Below are 13,132 nucleotides of genomic sequence, written 5' to 3'. Positions count from 1 at the left end.
TCTGCTTGCAAGGTTGTGACATCACTTTAAACTCATGGTCATTCTGTGAGACGGGTAGTTTAATCCCTGGTAGTGCAACCCTAAGAAGTATTAAAAGTAAACCACGTGAAACCTTCAGAGACTGTCGTATATTTTGGTAAACAAAGGGATGTGAGTTTGAATCCTCTTGGGTTAAGTGGTTTTGGGGGCTCTGTTTTTGGCTGCTTCCTGGGTATGTGCTGTAGCCATTGTGCAAGACAGAGCTAACACCTTGCATAGCTATGCTCTTAAAGAGCGAGCCACTCCTGCAAAACTAAATACCTGTTCAAGGACAGGCATTACATTCCAAAACCTGGCCTCCCAAACTAAAATCCTGATTTTGCTACCTGTTCCTGAGAAACAATTTCAATCACAATCTTCTGCTCCTTCTTTCCCATCCCTGGGCTATTCAGCAGCATTTATAGGGCAAATCCCATTCATGCAGTGTGATTTGACATCATACCTCATCCAGTGCAACTGTAGGCTGCTACAGAAACTGTTCCCTGCTCCTCAGTTCGCATGTATAGCAACTGGGTTTAGCTCTCACTGTATCCCTTTTGGGTCCTTGCATCATAGCACTGACTCTGTGCCCAGAGCCAGCTACCTTGCTTTTTTCGTGCCTGAGTGCTCTGTTTGGATCTGGCCATAAGTATTCAGTGAAACTGGTACCAGTCAGCGAAAAGACTGGGTTTTGCATGATATAGCCCAGCCCAGCAGTGCAAACAATTTTGTGAGTGAAGTTTTCATGGCTGATAGACTTCCTGTTATTCTTGCAATTTAATATCACTATTAAGGAGGACTGACGCTGCTGCTTGCTGGTTTCAACTTAGCCAGAATGAACCTGCTAGCAGATGGAATATTCATATTATGGGGCTATCCATTAAAACGTCATTATGCACAGGAAGGTGAGTGATTTTCCTCTTAATAGGGAGGTACAGTAAGCTTTCTTAATGTATCTGTTAAAAACCCAACAATAACCCTGAAATAAAAACTTAATTGCAAAGGTTAAGTTAATTTTGGTGACTGAGATGAGACCCGATTCTGACTAGTCTATCTGCAGACTGTAGGCTAGCTTTTTTTAACCATTTTGATTTTTAACTTGTCTTGAAACTTTACCAAAGTGCTTTTTTCTCCCACCTCCCTCTTTAGCTTACTTATTGTTTCTACAACAGCAGGAGTCCTAAAGAACATTCTTTTTCCTCTGGCACCTGATTTCTGCTGGTAATTGGATTCTGTGTAAGGCCCGGTTTTCAGGTAGGTGTGTGCCTCAGTTACTGTAACAAGGACCGGATTAATTGACGCAAGCTTTCTTAGTAGCCTTAAGATTATATCAATTATTAAGTGGGTAATTTTAACCTTAACACAAGTGAGTGTCTAAGGTCAGTGGTTAGTCAGTCACCTCATGAGAAAGGACACCCAACGGGCTCGTTTTGTTTGCCGGCTCTTTGTGCATGTTAGTAATCAGTTAAACTGAGCTGTAGTTACAATGACAAGGTTGGTAAAGTAGGGGGGCTGCAGTGACAAATTAGAGTGATTTAGGTGAGTAAGGGATGATTTTGTTTCCCACAGCTACTTGTTCATACAGTTAATTATGTCTGAGAATGATGGAGTGCCTTTTGCGATGTTCTGCGTGATCTCAGTTTTGTGTTGGGTTACAGGCAAATGCTCTGGTGAAGCTGAGATCGGTGGCCTCCCTCAGGGGAGCCAAAGATGACGTAAGATGTTGCCCTCTTGATTTGGCAGTTTTGTGCTCAACCTGTACCACAAAGCTGTTCTGTGCACCCTCCTGCAGAGGAAATGCGCTACCACCAGTGACCTAAGCACTTGGCTGTGACAGTGCTTTAGAGCAGTTCAAAGTGATACATAAAAGGGGCAACCTATTAACCCATGGGTTCCTTAGTTATACAAACATAGCGGAGGAAAATCAGTCTGTCAGTGATGGTGGCTGTCCTTGCTCAAGTAGCTCATCACCTTGACTCAAATGAGGAGTGAGAGTGGGGACTCTTAAAGTCACAAGGATGCAAGAGATACTGACTAATGGATTCCCATAATGAGATAAAAATAATCAGAGAAGTCATGTGGACAGGCTTTGAAATAAACCTTTTTCAGAGTTTCTTCAGAAACTGTATACTTAAAAGTCTTCCAGTTGGTGTCCAAGACTGAAACTGCTCTCCAAAATGTCTTACTGTCAGCTCAACAGAATGAACATTAGTCTAAGTAAGTATTTGAATGCAAATCCATGTCTGCTATTTGTAACATCAATTTCTTTGCATCAGTGCTGCTAGCCCCTTAATAATGTCATCTTGTTAGAAAGCCTGCATTAGCCGAGAGTCAGGACTACAGAGTGACTGTGTAAACTGCTGCTCAGTTCTTCGCTTTCATATAGAAAACTATATCTAATCAAGATGCAGGAAGTGTGTCACTTGCCAGTAGCCACTGATAGGAGATACTTGCTAATTAGTCGCACATTTTTGCACGCTTCCATTCTTGAGTGGTACAATTTCCAGAACAGAGTACTAGCTAAAAAGTACTCAAGTACTTGCTGAATAGTATGAGAGCAAGGAAGCAGGGTAGAGGCAGGATAGTTCCCCTGAAGTCTCTAATATCTAAACTTGTCAACACCTCTACATTGGGAACATTGTAACTTTGATTTGCTTAAGGCTAAAATTTGCTAAAACCAAGAATAATATGTTTAACAACAGGGATTTTTATCAATTCCACAGCACTACTCTTTGACCATCCATATCAAGGGAATTAATGTAGAAAACATCCTACAAGTACAATGAAGACTTTGCCAACACCTGCCTGGGAAGAAAACAACATAAAGTACACCACTAGTTATATGATTTGCTGAGGGCTGTAACTGCTCACAGAATCTGGGATTTTTTTTAAGCAGTGTGTCAGATAAGCATATGTATGGTCAGGAGAGAACTTCCCCTAAAGGAATCAGTTTGCTTTCACTCTCTCTTAAATGTTTTAGTGTTCTACTTGAATCTGTTTTCAAACAAGGTGTAAAAATGCTCTCTTAAGCTGAATGCTGTGTGGGTCTAATGCCAATGCTGACATGAAGAATGAGAAAGTGACAATGGGAGCTTGATTCTTATGAGCCCCCCACACTTCTGCTTTTGGAGGGAGGCTAGTCCCTCTGCAAAGGGAGATGAGAATAATTGTTACACAATAGACAGTGCTCTACCTTCAGAGATCTAGAGGACTGAGTCACCTTCATTATTATGTTTCAAGTCCCTTACACTGAGAAAATATTCTTTGTGTTGTAACTCTCGACGAAAAGAATTAGCAACTAGAAGAACTACTAATTCAAACAATGTGCCTACTGGGGTTAAACCACAACAAAGTGCCAATGGTATTATGTGCAAGGAAATACAACTAGATTTGAAGAACCTCAGAATTTATAATGAGATATTGATGTTAACTTGCTGGAATCCCTGTAATTTTGAAGCTGCTTCAAAAAAATTTTTTTTGAGTAGTTTTATACTTATGGCAATCTGAAATAAATGGCATGGCATCTATAGTTAGTCTGACAAGCAGTGGTCACAGGGAAAAGAAAAATTTAGGTGTGTTTCCCTGAGGCTTCTCTTAAATTTCCAAATCTCTTATTCCAGAGACCACATCCTCTTGAAACCACTGGCCTAATGATTGTATACCATAATAGGTATAGAGATTGACATTCTTAGGCGCTGCTGCCAATATCCAAGCCTTATGAAAGAAATGGCAAGCTGCCATATGTGATTAGAGGGATTAGGCCACAACCAAAGCGAATTATTCTTTTCTCTTCCAATTTTCAGTTGTTAACTTTTATCTTCTTTGTTGTTAACATTTTGCTTTCTTGTTCAGAGTAAACTTTGTGTAATACAGAACAATTGCCTGTATAGTCCTCAAAGTGATGAAGGTTTTGACTTCTTAACAAACAAGAGTAGAATTAAATCACAGGCAGAGTTGTGTGGACCAGCAAAGTGGATGTTCCTGGAGAAAAGCAGAATTTTTCTCTGGTGCTTGTATTACTCTAGCTGTATTTCTTCCAGCTGGCTGAAGATCACTATATAAGGCTGTCAGTGAGAATATTTTAAGATTGCAAGTATTTTGCAGGTTAAAAACAACAGGATAATTTTGGTACTGTTGAAGAAGGGTAAGGTGTGAGCAAGGCTTGTTGTGTATATTTTTAATTTTTTTCCCCACTGTGGCTGTTTTGAGCAGTTATCTGGTCCTATAATTGCAGATAAGTAGATTATTTCCCTTAACTGTATTGTGATGAATATTGAACAGGGGAACACGTAGATTTATTACTGGAATAAAATGAAGCATCGCTATGTTTGTAAGAGCAACTTCAATGTTGCCTTATTATAGATATCCCCCACTTCTGCAAAGGTCCCTGTTCCACCAACACTCTCCACTTTACATCTAGCTAGATAAGAACTTCTCTACCTCCCACTGACTAAACATACATGTTGGCAAATACTGTTCTCTAAGTTAATCTCTGGGACTGTTGGAAATATGATACACTGTGTACACTTAGCTGTTATCATTTTGAAAATGCTGTGATAACACCTCTTGAAAGAGCAGCTGGATTGGCTACAGATATACATATCTTACTGGATGATCTCTTCCCTTCTGCCCTTTCAAGAATTAAAATGACAACACACCTTCTTGTGTTTGTTTTAAGTTCAGGTCCTTACCATTGCAGGCAACCATATTTAAAACTCTCTTGAATGATGACTTTAGTCCCTCTTGAAAGTTAATAGCTTTTCTTTCTCCACTGCTCAAACTGAAATCCATAATCCTCTGATCTTCTGCACAAGTATATTCATGACCATCTTAAACTATTTGCACTTGTGCCAGCACTGGCATTTAGCTTAATTAGCTGTTCTCCCTTCATGGCATTTGCCTCACGTATTTACAGAAAAATTATATTCTCTAAGCCTAGGATGGTGCTGAATTACCTGTGACTGTACTGCTTAACTGTCAGTGGAGAATCAAATTTGTTCAGGAGAGTGTGATGATTTGTTTTTGTTGTTGTAAAGCTGTAGCTTGTAGGACTCAGTCAGAGGTACCATTATTGCTTAAGGTGACCTCCCAGGGTGGTAGGGGTCAACTCCGCAAAGCTCTTATTGCTGTTGGTGTTCTTCTTGGCTTCCTTGCTTCAAAATAAAGGTTTGCTATTTCCTGAGCATGGGTGCAGGCCAAACTTAGTTACTTTTCTTCTGACAATGAATTTCTGTGCAGATGGAAATTGTTATATTACACAATTCCATTTATCTGTCTTCCTCAGCTTCCTGTTGCCTTATGTCTGGACTTCCAACTCATCCTCGTTGCTAGCGCTGATATGTTGCAGCAGTGGAGAAATAAAGTTAGGAAAATGTGTAGCTTTCAAATGCATAAACCCAAACCCTCTCATTTTTAAGAGCCAATAGGTTACTTGTAACTGAACACTTTATAGGCTGAAGATGTATACAGATGAGACTTGCTGATTAGCCAGGCCTGCAGGAGCTGAAGGAGTTGGCACAAACAGGGGTGTGAAAGCAGCCAAAAGTGTAGGATTGGCTGTCACCTTTTTCCTCTTGTTAGAAGGCATTGGCTTCGAGACAGATTCTCTAGAGCAAAGCTCTAGCAGCTTAGGTCTACTGTACAAAGAGCACTTGAAAAGTAATTTTGCAATGTAAACTTAGGACATTATGAGGGTTCTGCAGGCAAAAGTAAATCTTGTTGATTTGGATGGAACAGCTGACTTGGGTTTTGCTGTTTGTTTTCTGATCCTGTTGATGAATTTAATGTCAGCCATGGCAAACTACTCCAACGTCTTCTTGCCTCTCCCTCATTACATCCCATATGTATACACAGAGTAAAAATTTCAAAATCTAAACTATGATTGTTGTACCTCTTAATATGATATCTCATAGTGTTTGGAATGCAGTATTCAAATTAAGATTCCCCTTTTGTATTTGGGAAAAAGCAGTGGGGGGCGCAAACAGAGGTTTCTGTAGGGTAAACAAGTTTGCAGACAAGGTTATATTTCTATTATGACTTCTGTTCTAGAAAAATGTAAAGCCTTACTTAAAGGAATTGAGGTGTATAACTGCTTGAGAGGTGCTAAGAAATTTTATAAGTTAAAATTTTTGGATGAGTGCCTCGCCTAAAGCATTTGGAAGTTGTGAGTGGCTTAAGAGTGTGTGTATGAAACTATATTTTGGGTCTTTTTTCTGTTTCTTTTGTTGCCAAAACATAGAAGCTTTCATGCATGAGTCACATAAAACATAATTTCAGAGTCCTGTTTATTACAGGGATTAGAAGTCTTCTATGAAAGGGAAGATTTTTGTGTGGTTTCACTTGAATTTAAGGTTTAAGAAAAAAATCATGCCAAATATCCCAAGACTCACAAACGTTGGTCTACAGCACATGACAGCCTTTCTCCAGAAACCAGTCAACGTGGTATTTCTATTGATTTCCATGATTTATTCAGTCTGATATGGATCTTTCAGTCTTATTTGACACTTAGATCTGAAAACTTCCCGTTGAACTTGCAGTGGCACCAAACTGTTGAGACTGCTTGGTTCTTTTTGGCATGTATAGGGCTTTTAAGCGAAAAAATTGTCAAAAAAGAAATAAAAAGAATTAAGCTTGGGGTAGTGGTAGCGGGTTGCTTGAAGTGGAGGAAGGCATTGATTATTTTTTATTCTTTTTTAAATTTTAAAAATTTTTCTGATTAGCCTTAGGTCTTGTAACAGGTGCTATATTCTAATCCAGCAGTTTTTACTGTCTGTGCTTGGAATCAGTGCTAAAAATCTTTTGCAGAAAGCCAGCCTTGCAGTAACTTGTATCAGTGGGTCTCATGAGGTTGGCCGAGCACACCACCCACAGAAAGGGGTTTTCTTCTTGTTTGTGCAGAGACTAAGAACTGCTCTGCTTTCAGTTTGTGACTGGCATGGTTCCAGTGACTAAAGGCTTGTTATCATAGTGAAATGTGATACAATTTTCCCTGTATGGATGATACACATTAAAGGTGGGGGGGAGCACAGAACCCGACTGATTATTGCTAGTTTTTAAAACTGCTTATCCAGTGAGATCAGGGGCCAGTTTTTCAGGTATTCAGGCATGCCTTAACTGAAGTATTATATTGTTAGCTTTGCAAAGGAACGTAAAGGGTCTCAGCTGCACTACTCAGGCCTGGAGAAGCTTTTTATCATAGCTTAGGGTGGGATCAAAGCCAACTAATATGATACCATGTAAACCTGAATACAGGATGAATGCAGGTGGATACGAATTCATGTTGGATTGTCCTCTGAAGAGCTGGGAGGAGAATGTGCGTCAGTTAAGCCAGACATAGTATGTTAAACTTAGCAAAACACAGCTTTGTGAACTGTGGAACCCTGTCGTGTGATATCTACCAGGAAAAAAAGTGGTTAAGAGCCTGCCAGGGTAGGTGGTATCTTGCATCTGATTGAAAACAAAGTGGGAGTGCAACCTTAGCTGCAGAAACTGCTCTACAGAATGATGGTATCTGGCAAGTATAGTAGCAGTGCAGCTTGCTGTGAGCTCTCACAGCCTGTGTGGACGCTCAGCCCTTGCAAACTGTTGTTCAGCTGGGGAGAACTGAAGTTCTGCTTCCACTAGTTTTATTAATTTGAACACTGAGAGACATCGATGAAGCCTGCAGCTTGTTTTGTAAATGCTGTCCAACTATTTCTTTTAGATTTTTAAATTAATCTGATAGACAATATAATATTTCTTCCCTCAGCCTTCTTTAAACACAAAGACATGGTAGGATATCATTCCTATAACAGCTTTCTTACAGACTTTACTGACCCGAGGCAAGAAACTTGCCTGTTTTCCAAGAAAAATGCTTGATGATTCTAGTTCTGAGCTGTCCAGGTTTTGTGGTTGCAATGTAAGCTTCTGTGCCTGTTGGCAGCTGTGCACATGCTATACAGTCAGCATCCAGGGCTTTGGATTAGCACTGTGGATACTGACTGGTGTATCAGATGGTGTGAAAAGTTTCTACACGATAGTCAAAACAGATACCCATACCTGTTCATAAGCTGAAGGAGTACTGTTGTAGGTCCTCAACAAATTTAGGATTGTTAATGTTTGTTGGTAGCCCAATAGTAAGTACTTTTTACTTCTGCGTAATTATAAAACTGTCATTTTCTAAATATAAATAAAGTTACAGATGGCAGGTTGTTTGAGATACTGTTATATCAACCTTGTGGAACAGAATCCGAATGAGATTCATGGAGAAGATAAATACAGCAGCCAGACATAACCACATGCAGAAGGTTGTTGGGCATTGGGGTTGTTGGGGGAATAATCATTAACCTGGCTGCAGCTGCCTTCCACATCTGTAAGAATTGCTGTTCTCTTTAGAGATGAAGTTTCTCTTTGAGCAGTCCCAGTGCCAATATCTTGTTTTTAATCTCCTGGTTGAACTCTGTGGCCAAGTGTAATGACTCGTTTCATGATTTTAGTGCTCATTAGATCAATACAACATCAGCATCCTGTCTGCCAGTAGTGTCACAATGCAAGGGCCTAAGGCAGACACACAAAAACCTAAAGGGTTGTGATGGTAGCTGCCTAATAAAGAGACCTGTCCAATAACAATATCTGCTTCTGTCTCTCACCAGGTTTGTCACTGGGGTTGTTTCTAAGGCTTACATTAAATTCAAGCTATTTATTACTTTTTCTCTGGCTTCGTTGCATCCATGGTGCTATAACCCTGAGGCACTAAGAGGCTCTACTGTACATACAGCTGACCTCCCACCCTTGTTCCCCTGAGGTTTTTTGAAGGAGAGGTTTTTGTCTTTGACGGTTGGGATTGCCTTGTAAGTGAATAGTCCTCTGGTACCATGGCCTATGAAACAGAGGCAAAACAGCATTTTAAATTACTGCTTGTAAATGCAGTCTGGTTTGGATAAATCAATGAGGTTCACGTACCACATGACTTCTAATTCACATATTCAAGATGGTTATGTAGAAATTATTTCACATTTATTCATGTGTTCTGTAGGACAGTGACTGGGCCTACATGGGATTCCTGACATAATTATACACTATCAGTGGTAAAATGTTATAAGTAAAAATTAATTTATATCTTGTAAATTAAGTTGTATTGCAGCCTATGGACACCATAGATACCCTGACTTTCCTTCCCAAAGCAGGGGCTGGTATAAAGGAAAAGGAAATGACTCAAATGGTTCCCTTCCTCTTGAGCTCAGCGTAACTAGTCAGAACAACATAGCAGTTCTGACCATCCAGCAGCTAACAGCAGCTTCCAGAAAGTTTAAAAGGTTTACTGTAAGAAACTTGACTTTGCAAACCTAGTACCTGACCTTTCAGTGAGGAGTGTTGTATGTTTTGGGGGAAAGAGAATTTTGGTCAAAGGTCTGTTATAGAATTCCCATTTGAGGGGATCCTGAGGAAATAATCTCTTAAACCTGTTGCTTTTAGTTCTGAGTAGCATGTGAGAAGATTTTATGAGCAATACACATTTTTATTACAAATAAAAGACAAAGTCCTGCAGAAAGAGGCATTGCACCAATTTGGGAACATGCTCCCTAAGTCTTGAACTGGAGCATACAAATTCCTCTGACACATTCCCAGCCTCCTCCCATGTCACTGCTGCAACATGTTACATTTGGCAGGGTTCTGACAGCTTCCTCTGGAGTTTTCCTCCAGGGCTTGTGATGACTGCTGCCTTTCTCATTCCCTGAAAGGGGAAAGGAGGCTTTGAAGACTTGGAGTGGGAAGACAGGTGTGGAGGGCAAGGCACACAGTTTGGTAGGAGTGGAGTAGGGTCCAAAAGTTCAATGGCTTGTCCTAATGGGATGGTTCTTTTGTTCTGGTTTGGTTGGTGACTTGCCAAAAATGGTGTCCTAGAAATGTGCTAATGGTAAGTAAACCAGCATGGCAAGCTTGTGAGTTTTAGCCCAAGTGGTTGGTTTTTTTTCCTTTAAGTCTTGTGTTCCTGGAGTTCAGGTAATCTTTCTTTAAATAAACAAAATCCAACTTCTAGCGCTTGTGAAGGGAGTTCATGGATGTGATTCAAGTCTACACTGGCAGAAGGTGAACACTGCAGATACATGTTGGGCTGCCTCACTCTGTCTGCTGCTTTGCTGTGAATCAGGGCTGCAAGCAGCAATGGATTTTTCTTCTGACATATCTGGCTCTTGTCTATCTGTGTATTGATAGCCATAGACACAGATTTCTTGTGTGCTCTTGAATATAATGTCAATAGTTAGGACTACATGTTTTTGTGTTTTGTGGGTTTGTTTTTTTTTTTTTTTACTTTAAATGAATGTGTTATGTGTTCTTGATTTAGTTTTTGGTTTTGTGTTGTCCCCCGTCGTCGTGTCCCGTCCCCCCCCCCCCCCCCCCCAGTTGTTCTGCTGACTTAAAGGTCAACTCAAAATGCACTTATTTTGAAGTGTTGTCATTTGAATGACACTTGATTCTGTGTTTTAGGGTGTGAGTTGTCATATTGGAAAGGAATATATTTTCATGGCCACCTTGTTCAAGAGGCCTGTAAAACAGGTTTGACTCGAAGTGACCATTTGAACTTCACAAAGTAGTTTAATCACACTGAAAAACTTGTTTCTTTTAATTAAAAATGCATACATAATCTACTTCCCTGATCCCTGATATTACAGCTTGTTCTTCCTTGTCTCTCTTTTAGGGGATGTTTTGTTTGTTCTTAAACACTGGATATACTGGGTCAATGAACTGTTACTCCAGGAAGCAGAGCTGAGAGGACAAGCTGAGAAGACATCATTGTGATGGCAAGCAGGAATGCAACACTTTCCCAAAAGTCTTTCATCTAGAGAAGCATGCACATACTCTACTGCAAGAAAGCAACATTTGGGGTTCTTTAAGCCACTGACTGTAACGTGGTCCAGTTTTCTCAGTGCCTGCTGAAAAAGACTTCTCTTGTTCTATACCTTTAAAGTGGACTACAAGACTATCCTCCTCGGCAGGATTGAAGATCTTCCTGGACACTTTACCAGCCCCTACGCACACAACAAGATGATTGACCTAAGCTTCCTAACAGAGGAGGAACAAGAGGCAATAATGAAGGTGCTGCAACGGGATGCAGAGCTTAAAAGAGCTGAAGAAGAGAGAGTCAGGTAAGGGATCTAGCATCACATGTTGTCCTGGGAAGACCTACGCAGTTCATATACTGAGTTATTCAGAGCGCAGGAGTAGACAAAAGCAGTTGTTGCTGGGTGCCCCATATTCCACAGTATTGGAGATTTTTACTCTGGACTAGATTTAGTATAGTCCGTGGATGAAATGCCTCTACCACACAAACGATTAATTACTGGCCAAAAGACTAACTGTTGATTTGGACCCTTACAATTCCCTAAGGGGCCAAGCACACTTGGTACGCATCTGGCTTGATACGCATCTGGCTTGGTTTCCTCAGAAAAGGATTCAGTTTGCAAGTATCAAAACCTCTGCAACCTGAACTAATGCATAAGTGGGGTGATTTGATTCCAAAAGAGCACTAGTGCCCCAAACAAACAAAAAAGTCAGTATAGATGCAGTCAGCAATATGTCTGAATGATGAAGTTATACCTCAAACATGTAGAGCATTGGAGCTGCAGTCCAGAGGAGGTACCAACGGTATGCTCCATTGGCAAGAGAAGTCCTTGCAATCTGTGGCTAAAGCAGAAAATTGCTCCCTGTTTTCTTTGTGGTGTCACAGACAGAACAATGTGTTGCTATTATGGAGTGTTTTCTGTTCTGGGAGGTTTTCCTAGAGCTACTTTTAGCATAACTGCCATGAATAGAGATGTATGCATGGAAAGCAGCATTGCCCAGATGACCTGACTTTGAGAAAGCCATCTACACAGGTACAAATAGCAGTGGAATAGTGGTTTCAGCTAATATTGATAGCTATCTGCTCAGGAATGAAGATTTCAGTAGTCAGGCTTTTTTTTCCAGTGTGAAGGAAAGTATCCATTATAGGGTACGCAAAATGACAAGTGGCCGAATAATGGAAAACAGAGCCTTAGATGTTGAAAGGTCAAAGTACTGTAACACAAATAGATGCTTACAGGTCTCTGCTGAGGCAGGATTTTCTCTCATTGATTCAGTAATCTCTCGGATTCTTTCTCATTGTGAAGTTCATCATGAAGACATGTATTTCCTATTTACATGTTTTGAAATTATTCCAACCGTGATGCATCTGTGATGCTTCTCTTCTGCTGAGAAACATTTTTTAACAAATGCTCTCTGTGTAGGCATACCCTGAAGCAAATGAAACAGCAGCCTGCCACTTGCCCCAAGAGCAGTGTTCATCTTGCTGCGTAGGCTTGTGCAGCCTTGGGGTTGTTTGGTCAGCATGTGGTCAGCGCGTTGTTGAGTTATTCCTCTTGCTCCTTTAAGTGTAAGAGCAATAAAGGGCAAACCGGTAGCTTCTCCTGGTTAAAAAGGCTTTTCCTCTCAAGGCATTCGCTTCACTGAGGACTGAAGGTAAAATCATTACAGGCAATGTTCCCAATTGTTTTTTCCCACTATCTTAATGCAACCTGAGGAGATGTTTTCACCACATAAGTTTTGTCTCCTGCTTCAAAAAGCAGAAAATTGACTTTGCTGTAACAGAATGGGCATTTTCTTTTCTTTACTGTAGATAGAAGAATACTGACTTCAGTTTTGGAATGGTACAACAGTGCCAGGTCTGAAAGTGCTCAGGGAAAGTAATTGTAGGTGTGAGTTTGAAAACAGCATCTGGGAAGGGAACTTTTCCTGGAAACAGAAAATCAAAAAAGCTGCTCTCAGTAGTGGTCCGAAAAGGCTGTCAACAAGTATTTTTGTCTGTATAACTTTGCTTTTGCCATTTGTAATTCTAGTTCAGGAGGGTGTGGTAGAAAATGCAAGGGACTGCAGGTTGTAGCAGCCTGTAATCAGCATGTTTGTTTCTACAATAAAATGTCTCTTCTGGTTTCTGAATATTATAACTTCTGAGAAGCTGGAAGCTTACATCTGAAACTGATTTTTCTGCATAGATGTGGCACACGGAGCTTGCTTCTTATATATTATATATTAAAACAGTACCTGAATTATATCTCCAGCCAAGGAGATATAATATTTTAGTTTGAATTCTACAGCC

The 13,132-nt window shown here is 40.3% G+C and overlaps 1 protein-coding gene across 2 annotated transcripts in view; it reads left to right on the top strand.

The window, feature by feature from the left end:
• The window catches only part of SYTL2 (synaptotagmin like 2), a 62,889-nt gene that overhangs the window by 4,382 nt on the left and 45,375 nt on the right, over positions 1-13,132 (top strand). Inside the window, exons 2-3 of one of the 2 annotated variants that reach the window (XM_030043171.1) lie at positions 6,032-6,036; positions 10,697-11,144. In XM_030043171.1, the coding sequence (XP_029899031.1) occupies positions 11,044-11,144 (101 nt within the window). In that variant the 5' untranslated portion in view covers positions 6,032-6,036; positions 10,697-11,043. The remainder of the gene's footprint in view (positions 1-6,031; positions 6,037-10,696; positions 11,145-13,132) is intronic. The other variant, XM_030043170.1, reaches the window with a different exon arrangement.

This window comes from Aquila chrysaetos, chromosome 19 (assembly GCF_900496995.4).
Source record: "Aquila chrysaetos chrysaetos chromosome 19, bAquChr1.4, whole genome shotgun sequence".
Lineage (NCBI taxonomy): Eukaryota > Metazoa > Chordata > Aves > Accipitriformes > Accipitridae > Aquila > Aquila chrysaetos.
The sequence above is the reverse complement of the archived record's forward strand: the minus strand, read 5'-3'. Positions and strand labels throughout refer to the sequence as shown.